This window comes from Leptosomus discolor, chromosome 3 (genome assembly GCF_034619465.1).
Source record: "Leptosomus discolor isolate bLepDis1 chromosome 3, bLepDis1.hap2, whole genome shotgun sequence".
In the NCBI taxonomy this organism is placed as follows: domain Eukaryota; kingdom Metazoa; phylum Chordata; class Aves; order Leptosomiformes; family Leptosomidae; genus Leptosomus; species Leptosomus discolor.
The window spans coordinates 57,390,423-57,404,684 of NC_141393.1; the positions used below are offsets into that span (position 1 = coordinate 57,390,423).

The 14,262-nt window shown below is 54.4% G+C and overlaps 1 protein-coding gene across 1 annotated transcript; it reads right to left on the bottom strand.

Annotated features, from left to right (window-relative positions):
- Positions 1-2,865: 2,865 nt before the first annotated feature.
- Positions 2,866-10,317, bottom strand: CDCP2 (CUB domain containing protein 2). Its single transcript, XM_009952861.2, has 6 exons — positions 10,236-10,317; positions 8,140-8,487; positions 7,714-8,058; positions 6,865-7,218; positions 3,804-3,982; positions 2,866-3,613 (listed from the first exon to the last, which is right to left on the bottom strand). Exons 1-6 carry the CDS (start codon positions 10,309-10,311, stop codon positions 3,299-3,301), a joined length of 1,617 nt encoding a protein of 538 aa, XP_009951163.1. The 5' UTR covers positions 10,312-10,317; the 3' UTR covers positions 2,866-3,298.
- Between the last annotated feature and the right edge of the window lie 3,945 nt (positions 10,318-14,262).

Below are 14,262 nucleotides of genomic sequence, written 5' to 3' on the forward strand. Positions count from 1 at the left end.
TGATGGGCAAAGGTTGCCCGAGGCTGGGACGGTGACGGCTACAAGGGGCTTTTGTCCCAGCTGTGATGGGGACGGGGATGTGCCGTCAGTACTGCAAGGTCTTTCTGTGCACCAGTGTGGGATGCTGGGGCTGTTGCACTCTGGGACCACGTCTCAGGCAGCAGCATCACGCTCCTGGGCTGCCACCAGACCCTGGGAAAGGGGTGCTGGAGAGGGGGACACCCTGACACAGTGTGGTGAAGGGGCTGGGGAAGCTATTGGGTGATTTGGGGAGCAAGGGGTGCAAAGGCAAGTGGGATAAACCAGCTGGAAGCATGTTTGAGCTGGAAATCTGGAGGGGGTCATCACCAGCAGTGCAGGGAGCTGGGGGAGCTTTGCAAAGCCACAGGCATGTTGTGAGCCATTTGGTCATTGCTGTTGTGTATGGAAACCAATCCTGTATTAACTGGGGAGAGGTGGCACTCCCACATTCCGGCCACCAAACTGGGAGCATGGAGTGTTATCTCTGTCCCCATGATGTCCCCTTTGCCCTACGCTGCTGGCATGGGACTCATTGGGGTCCTTGAGCTCGGTGGTATTGAGTATCTGAAAGCACAGACTCCCAGCTAGCGCTGGTGGTGACACCTCCAGGTTTTTTTTCAGAAGCAGCTTCCCAGGATGTCAAATTTGGAGTGGAAAAGGAAAGCCCTGCATACCAGGGTAGAAGAGGTCTAAAGGGGATGTCTCCTGCGGGGCAGGGATAGACTGGATGCCAAAACCTAAAGGAGAAAATGAGCGGCTGAGACACACTGGAATGTGAGGGGGGGCCAAGGAGGTTCAGTGCTCGGTGAGCACAGGAGGCTTTTCTTGCTCCGAGGGGCATGACTGCCTCGAGTGGCTCACTGCCAGCGGCAGCTGCGGATGCAGCTGTGAACGTGTCCATGAACAAGCAAGGAAAGGGCTTTTGTGAACCTTCGAGTCGCATTAATTGTCCCGGCCGTGAGCCCCTGGATAATGCCCTGTGGGGCCGGGGGTGCTGGGGTGGCCCTTGGCTCATGGGAGTGGAGCTGCTCCTACAGCACCAGCCTGTATCCGCAGGGAAGTGCGCAGGCGAGCACTGCACCCGGGGATGCTCGGGTGGCTTCGGACTGAAGCCAGAGCTTAAAACCCTCCCTGGGGTGAGTGCCACAGCAGTCCATTTTGCTGTTGGACTCTGGGACCAGGTCCCACACCAACAGCTACTGAGAAAAGGCTCCAGCCAGGCGAGGAGGTGCCCGTCCTGCGGGTGAGGGGCTGGATGCTGCTGCGTGCTGCGGGCTCCCTGCCAGGCACGAGCGGCTGCAGCGTTCACCTGTTTCAGCAAAATCTGGGCTGCCAGGAAGGTTAATTATATCTTTAAGTTTCTTCAGTTGTCAAATCTTGTAACTATCGTCTCAAGCTGACAGTTATATACCTAGCAATTAACTGGCAGCAAGGCTTTGGAGGCAGCGGGGGGGGGTCTGGCCTTGTTTCCCACCTATATACACAACATGCTCTCAAAACGTTGTCTTAATGGAGCTTAACAGTGCTGGCAAATATTTCACTCAAAAATCTCGCATTTGCCGATGTGTTGCACCAACAAATGCCTAATCAATCCGGCCTCCGATAATGAAGGCTCCTCGTTAGGAGGCATGCGCAGATTTGTGCCTTCTTCCCTCCCCAGACACCCTCTGAGGCATCTGTGGGCTGGTGCAAACCCAGAGAACAAGCCACTTGATCATCATCCTTTTCCTTTACTGCTGCTTCCTTTGGTGACCTGATGTTCAGACCTGTCCCAGTGGGCGCGGGAAGCAGGACATTGGTCAGGAAAGCCTTTCACCTACGGCACTGTCCTGTTGGCCCCGCTCTAAAAATCCCACCAGCGGATTCAGCAGCAAGAGGGGTTTGCTGTGCGGTGCAATGCTTTACAGGAATAGCCGGTACCCTCCTTAGGATGGATTTAGGTTTAAAGATAGCAGTATCAAAAAAATAGCTCCTGGATTACCCACTGCCCTAAAGGTAATTTTTTTTTTTCCCTTGAATGACCATGTTTGGACATTTTAAGACCTCTCCCTGCACCACAGTGAGTTTTACACAGGCAGGGGTGGATGGCCCCCATGCCAGGCTCCCAGGGATGCATTCACCCTGCTTCTTCAGAGAGAATTCACGTTGGCTTTGCCACATGTTGGCTCTGACCCATGCCAGGACAAACACAGGCTGCTCGGTGTCTGCCACCCCCTGTGTGATGCTGAAAGGGCATTTCCTTTGTGTTGGTACGGCACAAGAGGCAGGCGGGGGTTATTTGGCCATCCAGCAGTCAGTAGCATCAGGGCTTTTGGGGAGGAACCCAGGTTTTCTGGAGGTGCAGGTGACCACAGAACTCCTGTTTTCATGCTCTTGGCTACTGACCTCACTTTCTGCGAGGACCAAGGATGGAGGTCTAGTGTCACTAAGGTTGGCATCAAAAAATATGTCAGTCCCAGGGGAGCCAGCCCCTCCTGCTGAGGCCATCTTTAAAAGGTCACCGAAACCTCCATGCCCACAGTTTCAGACTCCAGGAGTAACGCCAGTACGGAGCTCACAGCAGTGGACACCTGGGCACGCTGGAAAGGGGGAAAACAAAGAGAAGAGAGATCGTTCTCATTCCCTCCAGCCGCTGGTGGCTGAAGCTCTCAGGTGAGTCCTGTGAGCAATGGGTGGGTTAGACGACATGCAAAGATCAAACAAGGAGCTCCAGGGCATCCAGCAAATGTGTCTCATCACATTGCCCACGGATGTCCAGAAACACCACCCAGAAGAATCTACATGAGCTACACCTATATTTGCTAAGTGGAGTTACCTATAACACAGCTCTACAGTACCCCCACGAGCACAGGCGGGAACGTGGAGAATATTTGTTGGGAATATCGCTGTATTTGGGGATGGATTGTACCTTCAAGAATTCAGCTAGAAATAACTGACAGGATGATTTGCAGCCATCGGCAAACAATGTTACTTTCCTGAAAGCAGCAGCACCAGAGGGAAAACAAATTGAAGCAGGTGCGGGAAGAGTTAGGAAGCGCAAGAATTGCATTCCCGAGCCAAATGGACAGATTGAGACAGAGGAAAAGAAATTGGGTAGGGAAACGGCTGCCTATTGCCCAGATTTTTCAGGCACTGGGAGGAGGTGGAGGTTGGGTTCAGGCTCTGTTTCAGGACCTGGGAGCTTCATCTGAGCAGCTGTGTTAGTGCTCAGCCTGGGGTGAGAGTGGGTTTTAGAATGTGTTTCCATTGCAAGCCCTGGAGATCTGTGAGCAGCATCCTACAGAAGCACCAGCCCCACCACTGCAATGACCATGAGGAGCCCAGCCAGGATGCAGATGCTGATGAAGACGATGTCGCTGGTGTCCTGGCTCTTGATTTCATTAATGTCCATTGTTTCCCTCTCCCGCTGCTGGGTATCAACCAGGTTCTCTGCCTGGCTGACCCTGGACGGGTCAGGGCCAGCGATGAGGGTCACCGAGGCTTCCTTCCTTTTTGGCTCACACTGCACCTCATACTGGTGGATGTCCTCCTCCTCGCCTGCTGAAAAGTCGATGTAGAGGGTGCTGACAATAACGGACGTGCTGTTGCGTTTCTGCAAGACAAGGATCGTGACTCATCGGGCTTTGTGCAGCTCATTTTCACAGGTCTTTGGAGGGCAGTTGGCCACAAATCAGACCTGGGAAGATGGGAGAGGGACTGAGAGTTCTCTGCTGCTGGTACGACTGGCACGTGGCTAACCATCTATTCAGCTTGCTTTAAAGGAAGGCTTGCTGACCGCTTACCTGGGATTCGGCACCACAGGTGTCGAACCTGGTGTGTATTTTAAAGCTCCCACCAACCACCTGGGCTGCACAGGAGGGGGTCCCCAAGTAAATCCTATTCCTCTCCAGCCGGGCCAGGGACTGCATGGGGATCTGGATGTGGAAGTCCGTCCGGGTGCAGCTGACGTTCATAGGCACGACTGTCAGGACAGAAAACAAGGTGCACGTGTGAAGGTCCATCGGGAGGGGATTTCCTCAGGCTGCAGCGACTGCAGTAGCTCAGTGCAGAGTCACAACCATTTTCAAAGCTTGCTGTCCCCATCACACACAAAGCAGGCAACCAACATCACCAGGACTAGTGGGGATATTGGCCTCGTGACTTTGCTGTGCATCTTGCAGAAGCTGGCCTTGCTGCCACAGGACTCATGTAATGAGGTAAATTTTCAGGGAAAAAAAGAGCTACACCCAAAATGCAGAAAGCGTTATTTTATAGATCAATATTTTAGCCCTGTCCCATGCCAAGGTCAGACACAGTTGGCTCCCAGGCACTGCCCTGCTTTCTGCTCTGGGGAGAGACCCCACCAACAACCCTCTCGAGCTTCATTCTCCTTCCCAGCTCTCCAAGTGACACCCAATCACAGAATCATAGAACGGTTTGGGTTGGAAGGGACCTCAAAGATCATCTAGTTCCAACCCTCTGCCATGGCAGGGACACCTCCCACAGACTCCATGCTCAAGGCTCCATCCAGCCTGGCCTTGAGCACTTCCAGGGATGGAGCATCCACAACTTCCTTAGGCATCCTGTTCCAGTGCCTCACCACCCTCAGGGTGAAGAAGTGCCATTACAGGCAACACCATCATGCCATCACTGCCATAAGCAAGGGAGGATTTACTCTGTGAGAGCAGCCACTCTCCATCATTGCAAAGCCAGTGAAACATTTGAGGTGCTGCCCAGGATTAAATCACGAGAGTTTTGCTGATGGCTTGCCGTGGGCACAGAGCTCCCCCGCGCGCTATGACACCCCTGCAAGAGACACTCTTACAGCGATGAAATGGAGGAAACACATCTTGGGGGTACCCCATGCCTGCCCGCCCTGGAGCGATGGAGCTGCTCTGCTGTCATGTGGTCCCTGGGGAAGAGTGGACCAGGTCACTGGCCCCAGGGCATCCTCCCAGGGGGTGGCCCAGCCCAGGTCCTGTCCCAGGCATCATCAGCCCTCTGTCTCCTTCTCCAGAATGTTGTTTTTGATGGGGAGTGTGTGAACAGTGCACAGAGGGAGCTGCTGTTGAGCTGCCCATGATGCTGAGAAGATAAGCGAGGCAGTGGTGAACACAGCCCGTCTCCATCACTCTCCCTCTGGCACTGTATTTGACCCCTCTGGGTGCAGAAAGCATCCACACAGGGAAAGCAGCAGGGAGGAAAAATGCCCCCCTCTTTAAAGTTAATCCTCACTCAGCTTGAACCAGCCACTTGGACAGTATGAATTATTGAATTATTCCAGCTTCCTCTGAATCTTTGCCTTATGAAACTGGTAAGATGCAATAAAATCAATACGAAAAAATAGTGTCACTTTGCTTCACTTAGTGCATTATAAACCCATTAGAAGATTTACCAAATAACTAAAGTGCATTAGATCAAGAGGAGGAGAAAATGGATCCTCTCTCCTGGCATGAAGGTTTTCCTTCAAATGGCCATAAATCATCCAGGCCCAGCCCAAGCCATGCCCTTTCATGGGCTTGAAAGAAAAATATCTGCATGGCTGAAGAGCCATGGACGTGGAGGCTGAGGTGCCCCTTTGCCACCGAGGGCTCCTGAGGAAGCTGACGGCGGGGAGAGGCTGGTGCCTCCTGGTGAGAGCAGACGCTCTCCCGGCAGGGTGCTAGAGGTTGGATGTGCCACGCAGGCTGTGCCTTGGCACATCCCCAACAGAGGAACTTCCAGGCAGATAGATGGGATGCTAGCTGAAGAGCCGGGGGAAGCGCTGTCACAGAGGGGGACGTGACTTCTCCCAGCAGCCTGAGGCTCTTGCATCCCTCCCTGTAGACACTGCTGGATGCATGTTGGGGGAGGACAAAAGCACCGAGCCTCCCTCCATAAAGCTAAGACTGCCTGCTATGATTGCCGGGCATCTGATGTGCACGGTAAAGCCCTACTAGATGTCCGGTATGACATCTCTCCCTCCAGAGGATGCAGAGGCTCAGGACAAAACTCCATCCTATCTCCTACTCCTAGAGCCACATATCCCCACATCCCTTCTGCTACACTGGAAATGAAGAATGATTTTTCTGCTGAGGGATAAAACCTTGTAATCCCAGAGCCAGCCACCCACAGCTCCTGTGCTGCCGGTCCAGCAGCCCTGCTCCAGCTCCAGCCTACCGGCAAGGCTGCCCCTGACTGAATCATCCCTGACACACAGGTCAGCTCAGATGTAATTGTCTTGAAACACAACGAACACCATAAATTTATCGGCTTTTGAGGTGCGAAGGTTGGCAACTACATGAGGAAGGTTACACACCACTCCTCCCACCAGCTGCAGATGCACTGGCTGGGACATGGGGCATGCCACCAGCAGGGAGGTGCCAGGCAGGGCTGGCTGGGTGGATTTGGGAATGCCATGGCCCAGGGGTCCTTCCCCTCTGGTGCTGCTGCCAGTGGAGGAGAGGACATGGTTTGTCTGCCTGCTCAGCTGCGTGCCGATGGAGCTGGAGCACCCTGGGGAGCAGGGAACAGGGTTGTGATGCCTGAGGTGGTCACCTCCCCTGGGGCTTTGATCCCCTAAAAACCCCCTGGGTTTTCTCTCCTTCAGGCCCTGAGAGAGGAGCAGGAGCATGGCAGTGGCGGAGATGTGGGGAGGAGAAGCTGGAAAGCATGTCCTGAATAATAAACACAAAGTGGAGCACGTGCTTCTCGCACTCTGTGAGAGATGGAGCTCACCCACTGCATCTTCTCCACCCCATCCCTAAGAAGCCACATGCTCCTGCAGCCAGGTATCTTCACCATGCTGTCCTTCTGAAAATTGCACGGTCTGGGACATATTCCAATGGAAATAAAGCATTGAGGAGCACCCAAGTGAGATCTTACCTCCCACATAGGCCACGGAGAAGCCCCTCTTGGCCGTGTTGCGGTCGGTGTGGAGGACCAGCAGCAGCTGGTTGCTGCGGGAGGTGACAGGTGCCAGGCTCTCCCGCCCACACCACCGCCCCAGCAGGGACATGTTCTCAGTGCCACCATCGAAGGCGGCCAGGTGATCATAGTCACAGCTGCCTGTCAGGCTGCTCCGGCCTTCCAGCTCCATGTCCAAGAAGAAAACCTTGACCCGGTAGCCTGGGGGCAGCTGGATGCTCCACTGGCACTTGAGGTTGTTGGGGTAGAAGTTGGGGTATTGAGGGCTGGAGAAATTCCCTTTGATGGCCGTGAACACCTCCTGGCACTCACCTGCTCAGTGAAAAAGGGGAAAGGAAAAAATGAAAGAAACCTGAAGCCCCCTGGGTGTGGATAAGCTGGTGGATCAGCGACCACCTGTTTTATTGCTAAAGGATGCTCTGCCCTTCACCTTACTGCTCCCCAGCTTTGCATTTGGCCAATTGACACCCATCAGTTTTGGGGGATGGCAATGCCCAAGGTGGACAAAGTTCTACAAGGGCAAACAGGGAAAACCCGTATCCCCAGGGAATGGCATAAACAAGAGAGAAGGGCATTTCTTGCTTAAGAGAAAGACAACCCAGGGCCTGGGAGAGCCACAATGACACCATTTGCACTGTGTGGTTGTTTACACTTCAACTGTCATCTCATGAGCTCTCCTCAAAGGGCTCCCTTCTGCTATCATCTCCTCTTGCTGCCATGGGAGGGAGAGCATCACCACCACCACCACCCCCCAGGGGACCCGTCCCCACAGCCTCCCACCACCCCTCCACCCCAAGACCCCCGCACCCGAGTAGAAATGGGCCTTGAAGCCCCTGCCAACGATGTTGAAGTCTGACTTGAAGAGGATGAGGAGGTGCGGGGTGGCAGAGATGGTGCGGGGTGGCCGGACACTGCCGCAGTAGTGTCCCAGGCGGGGGGCGGAGGTGGTGGGCCCATCGAAAAGGGCCACGTAGTCGAAGCTGCAGCCCTGACCCCCCTCCACCTGGAAGTCAGCAAACACCAGGGTGAGGGGGCCACCACCGCCGCCCCCCCCGATGCTCCAGCGGCACTCGGCATCGTTGGGGTAGCTCTCAGGATAGCGGGGGCTGGTGATCTCCCCGGAGAGCCCCGTCAGCTGCCCACCACAGGCGTCTGCGGGGAGGCATGGATGATGAGGATGGTGGGGGAGGACAGACAGACGGATGCTCCACCACTGCCATCCCACCCCACTACCTTTCTGGTAGGCGGCGGCGAAGCCGTGCTTGGCCACGTGGCGGTCTGAGCGGAAGACGACAGCCATGACGTGCCAGGCGGAAGAGAAGGGTGGTGGGGGGCTGTGGCCACAGAAGGTGCCCAGGAGGTTGCCTCGGTCCCGGGCAGCCCCGTTGTAGACCTGGAGGTAGTCATAGGCGCAGGTGGCGTGGTACTCCAGCTCGAAGTGGCTGAAGGAGAGCAGGACGGAGGAGCCCTCGGCCACCACGATCAGCCACATGCACTCTGTCTCGTAGGGGTATCGCCCTGGGAAGTTGGGGCTGGAGAAATTGCCAGAGGGTGCTGAGAGCACCCCCCCACATTTGATGCCTGGGGGACACAGAGGTGGATGTGATGTCCCCTTTCCAGGGAAAGCCTGAAAAGATGGAGATGGGGTGCACAGCACCATCTCCATCCAACCACCAGCACTACCGAAACACCAGCACCCTGCAGACCTCCGCTGGGCTCGGCCACCCCTTCTCCCTGGAGGACACGTGTCCCCTCCATCACCTTTCATCCCTCCACTGCCATCTTCTCCCCTCACCACCCCTGCACCACGGCACGGTCCTGCCAGCAACAGCACGGCTTCCCCACCTATTTATGGTTGGGAAAAAGAAAGTAGGGCGTGAATTTTAAAGGCTCAGTAGTTCCAGGCTCACTGCTGCCCAGCCCTTCAGTTTTGTGCCTCCTGCTGATGATGCTTCCTCCATATAACAGTGGTACTGGTGAATTGAAGCTGGGAGAAATAGGGGTGAAGGGCTTGATGTGCTTAACAATGAGTTATGCATGTAGGGATCCATTTTCTAATGAAATCTTTATACTGACACTTGGTTATTATAAAATAAGGCGGGGGGTGGGGGGGCAGCTGCCACCTGCCCCTGGGTCTGATTAGGGTTGGGGTGAAGGGGCTGATATAGCAGGCACATACATCATGTCTGGGAGGGATGCAGACCCTGTGTAGCCTCCCGAGAGACATGTGTGGGTTCCCAAGCAAGGCTGGGCACTCACTGCCATCAATCTGGGCCAAGTATATCGCAAATCAATAGTCAGCCAGTGCGCATTGCTTTTCATCACGCTCACTGGTGCGGTGACCTCCCAGCAAAGGCGGGGGGGGGGCTCCTGCGGATGCGTGTGATGCAGCACCACGGCAAATGGGTAATGTGTGTGTGTGTGTGTGTGTGTGTGTGTAGGGGGTGTGTTTCCAAAAGCAGCAAAGCTGGCCAGATTTAAAATCGCCTTGCTCATTATTGTGGATAGGCAATAAAGTAATAGGGAGCTGGTACTAAAGGAATGATGTTATTGAAATAAACATCAGAGGGGAGCCTGCGGGAGGAGCGAGTAGCCACAGGGCAGGCAGACCGATGGAGGCTTGGAGCCTTGCGGTGTTCCGGGAAGCCCAGGTGGGTGCAGGCAGCGGGGGGGTGAGCAGGCAGCACCGGGCAGCGGGGCGGCCGCTTGCCCCTCAGGAACAGCCACACCAGGGCCAGTGATAGGGTTTGATTTGTGACACAGGCCTTTTGTGAGAAAGGCCCTGCCCTTTTTGTGGAGGGGTACTGCTCGTTAGCTGAGCTGCTGGGCTGATCTGGCCTACCCTGCCCCCCAGACTTCTGTGTGGTCTGCTAACCTACCCCGGGTCCTGCGGGGTGTTTTATCCCGGTAAGGTGAGAGGTTTATCACATGCACAGCAACATACACATACATACATACATTCACACATATATGTATATATATATATATTTATATAGGCATGTGCATCTCCAGAAGTTAACAAACTGTTCAGCAAAGCACCTGTACATCGCAACAGGACAACTCCTACCTGCAGTCTTCAGTAAAATGAGCGTGACGCAGAAAATCAAGCACGGAGCAGTGTCCTGCACTTGCTGCCATGTATGGTGACTGCGGATCCCAGCTCCTTTCCCCTGGCCTGGGCGAGCCATTCTCCTTGCAGGGGCTGAGACCTGGGACCCACTCGCACCCCAGAGCCACTGCAGCATCTGCAAATGGCCCTCTCCTCCCCATGGACCACAGATGCCCATTAGCCCCAGGGTCCCCATTGGGAGCTGGGACTGGGCTCTTACCTCTGCTGGGAGAGTCCCCAAGAGCCCCACACAGCACGGCCAGCACTGCCAGGCAGCCTGCCCCTGCGTACCCCATCCTCCGGCAGGCAAATCTCCCCTCACTGGTGTCCGAGCATCCTTTCAGAGCTGTCTATCTGGGAGGAAAAAAATAAATAAAGAGAGAAATAAATAAAAAGCAGGAGGACTGTAGAATTAATAGTGGAATGAATAATTCATTGCTTGTTTGAATTAAGAGCGGCAAGGTAACTTGATCTATTCCTCCCTTCCTTCACTCAGTTTTAATGATCTGGATCAAATGTCCCAAGGATTTACACTATACCAGATACCTTGTCAATACACTATGTTTAGAAGAGATATTAATGTTTCAGATATGGTGTGTAACGGCAGTAAGTCTGGGCTGACAATATGCCCTTAAGGGGCTATGAAAATAATTTAGTTTGCCAGGCAAGCCAGCGAACCAAAATGGGAATTTCAGACTTACTGCAGAAAAGCACCTCAGGAATTAACATGATTTATACTGCAGCACCCTCTGCACAAAGCCAACCAGTGGCAAAGGCTAGAGAAATAGGGAATGGGATTTAAACACAGCCACATCTCCACGTTGGCTGCCAGGTCAGCATCCCTGCAGCGAGTGCCCAGGCTCAGCGGGATGCTCAGCCTGGGAAAGCGTCAGTCGCGAGCACTAAAGGAAGCAAATCCCACCTCCCCTGAGGAAATGTAGAGATGAATTGTGACTCATGGGCAAAAACCATTGATTATTATAGAACCTTCCAAGGCCTTGGAGAATCACCCTGTTCTTCCATGCTGGCTCACACTCCCTCTCGCCCTGGCTCTTGGATGCAGTCGGCTGAAGGTAATCAAGCCTTTGCGTTCGGTGGGAAAGAAGTGCTCCTTGTGCTGTGCCACATTAGCTGGAGAACCCCCAAACCCAGCAGCGGTTCAGTTCCTTCCCTCTGACCCAGGAGAGAAAAGACTTTCCTGCTGCCATAGCCCACAAGCAGACGAATGTCAGGAAACAAAAACCCATGGGGGCCTCTTGGCGTGAGGGACCTGTGCTTAAAAAGACACTTTCAAAGCAGTGGGGAAAGAAGTAGTGAGTATCTCTAAATCTTAGGCAGGGAGACAAGTTGCATTTATTAATTAAGCAATGAGGATCGATGCCTGAGATGCTTCCTGTGGATTAAAGACGAGCTGGGAGGAGCTGGTGGCCCGAAGTGCAGCTAAGGACCATTAATGCCAACTGGTCATGAATCCCCAGGAAATGCCCCATGCCAAGGTCATTAAGTGCCTGCATATATTATATGGGTAATAACAACAACAATAATATTTGTACAGGCTCTCTCCCCACTGCCCGGCCTCGCTGGAGCTATGCTGAGGGCTGGTGGAAGCACTGGGGCATTCCAGCCAGGAGCCCTCCATCCCGATCCCAGCTGAGGTGAGGGACACGAGGGTGTCTGTCCTGGGGCGTTGGGCACCACGTCACCCCACAAGCGCCAGGAGTAAGCGTGTACGTTTCATTGAGGAGATGCAAGGCAGCCCTCCCTGCCCCCGGGGGCTGTGCAAAGCTCCCGCTCTGGTGCAGGATCTGGGAGATGGCTGCAACACTGGCACATCTCCTACTGACCTCTCAGGGACACTGCAGAGCTTAATTAGCTGCTTTCATAACGGGCTTGGAGAGGAGGCCTGTCCCTGTGCCTTGTACAACACACCCACAGCAAGGAGGCAGGAGCCTCTCCTGGGTATATCCATAACCACGGCCCCGGCTCAGCCAGGAGCTCTCAGCCCTCCCAGCCACCATCCCCCTGGTTCGGGGACAATGTGCTCCCCAGCTTCTCCATTGCTGCACAATGGAGCAATACCTCCATCCTCCCCACATCCGTCTCTGGCAACACAAAAAGTCCTCCAGCCTTTCCACCGTGGGCCTCAGTGTCGTGGCACATCCCAGCACTGAGCCAGTGTCCAGGACACTGGTACCTACCCGGCTGCTCTTCTCTATCCCTCCAGCTGCGCTCTTCGTCAGCGATACCCCCAAGAGACAGGGGGCCAGGGCTGTGCAGCACAGCAGCTGTGTCCCCCTCCCCAGAGACGGCATCCATCAACCGCCAGCACATTCACCCTCTGCTGACCTGGGGATGGCCATTCCCTGGCCGGGCCCGAGCCCAGGCAACGCCGCTTCGGGAGGGTGGAGGGAGGCAGTGGGGGACAAGATGTGGCAGGGAAGCGGGCAGAGGAGGCAGGCAGGTCCTTCCGCACTGAGGTCTGGCTGGAGGTGCTCTGGATCAGCCCAGGGTGCTCTGGCTCTGGCCAGAGACACGGTGGGTGATTTTGAGGTGTTGCATATCAGGGCTGCCTCTCCTCCTCTGTGGGCAAATTTATAAATCATGAGTCAAAAAGGCATTTGATTCATTTAAATAGAAAGGATGTGATCAGGACTGTGAGACTTCTCAGAGAAGATCAAAGGTTTAAATTCGGTCCCCAGGAGAAACGGGAATTATTTAGGCAGGAAATAATGAGATGAAATTAAGAAGGTATTTAGGCTGCACATGAGGAAGAAGAAAAGCAGCAAAGCCAAACCCCTCTCCCCAGCACAACACTGCATGGGCAGCGGGAGCTTCCCGGGGGGGCAGCCAGAGCACCAGAGCATCCTGCCAGCACCCCCCCAGCCACCCACTGCTGCAGGGAGCTCATGTATCTCCAGCTCCACAGATCCCTCAATAATCGGCACCATTTCCCTATAAAACTGCCACCACGGGGTAGTTCCTGGGCCTCCAAAGGGAAGGAAACCTCTTTCCTCGGCAGGGAAAATCCTGCCCAAGAGTCTTTCCATCCCACATCCCTACCTTTGCAGGAGAGCCAGGCAAACCTCTGAAACGGGCTGTCCCCACAGGGGACGTGTTGGGAAGAGGGGACTCATGTGGAGCCAGCCTAAGAAATGACAAAAGGTGGAAGGGGGAAAGGAGAAAAGGGCAGAAAACAAAGTGCCCACAGGCAGTTTAAAGGCCCCTTCGAGTTCCTACTTCCAAGGACATCATGCCCCCCATGGAGAATGTCTCGCAAAGGCCCCCGTCCCCTCCGGCACGAGCTGCCAGCTCAGCACGCGTCACCTCCTCCCGCTCTGCCTGCAGCCTGCCTTTGCAGGATTGCAACCCGCAGCACTCACAGCCTGCTCCGTCTCTCACCACCCTCCCTTTCAGCCAGGAACAAAGACGGGAGGCTTCGCGGCAGAACGGCCGGACCAGCTGCGTAGGGTTTAACCATCGTGGCCCATATGTGCTGAAATACCCAGACATATTGGGGTTGCGTTTAAAGGAACAGTCCCAGCTTTCGCGCAGAAAGTCATCGCTTTTCCAAAGTGAGCGTGAAGTTTTACTCCAGGCCTTTGCAAAAAGGCTGGGTGGATTTTTAGCAAAATCTTAGAAAGGCAAAATATTTAAAGCAAGAGGTATATAAGTAAGGTTTTCAGAGTATGTAATATTCAAGAAAAATATTTTCTCCGTGTTCCTAGCTAGGGCCAAAGTAGGGAGAGCGACCAGAGAAAGCAACTCCTTATTTTATCAGCCCCACGCTGTGCAGAAGCACCTCAACTACAGCGGCTTATGGTGGCTGAAGCAGGGTTTGGATGGGAGTTGAGAGCTTGCCTTGGACTGAACAGAGACAACTTCCCTGGATTTCTCTGCGTTAAAAGCCAGAACCCTATTTTGGGTTACCAGGATGGCTTTCTTGTCAGCCCCTGCTCTGATGAAGCTAACATAAAAGCTGTAGCCACACGGGATTAATTCCAGGCATTTGGTAACTGGAGACAAATCTGATGCGAGGGGAAGCTACACTTCCTCCCAACATGACAATCAGGTTGGGTGCTGTGCCAGGGCAACCATGGGGCTGCCATCCCCCAGGGCAGGCCCTTGGCTCTGCCCCCAGCCCTGGGGGGGAGTGCCCCAGCAAAGCCCCATGAAGTTTTCACTCCTCAAGTGGGGTTCTTGTATGCCTCGGGCACCTCTGAGAGTCCTGTGACAAAAAGAAACAGCTG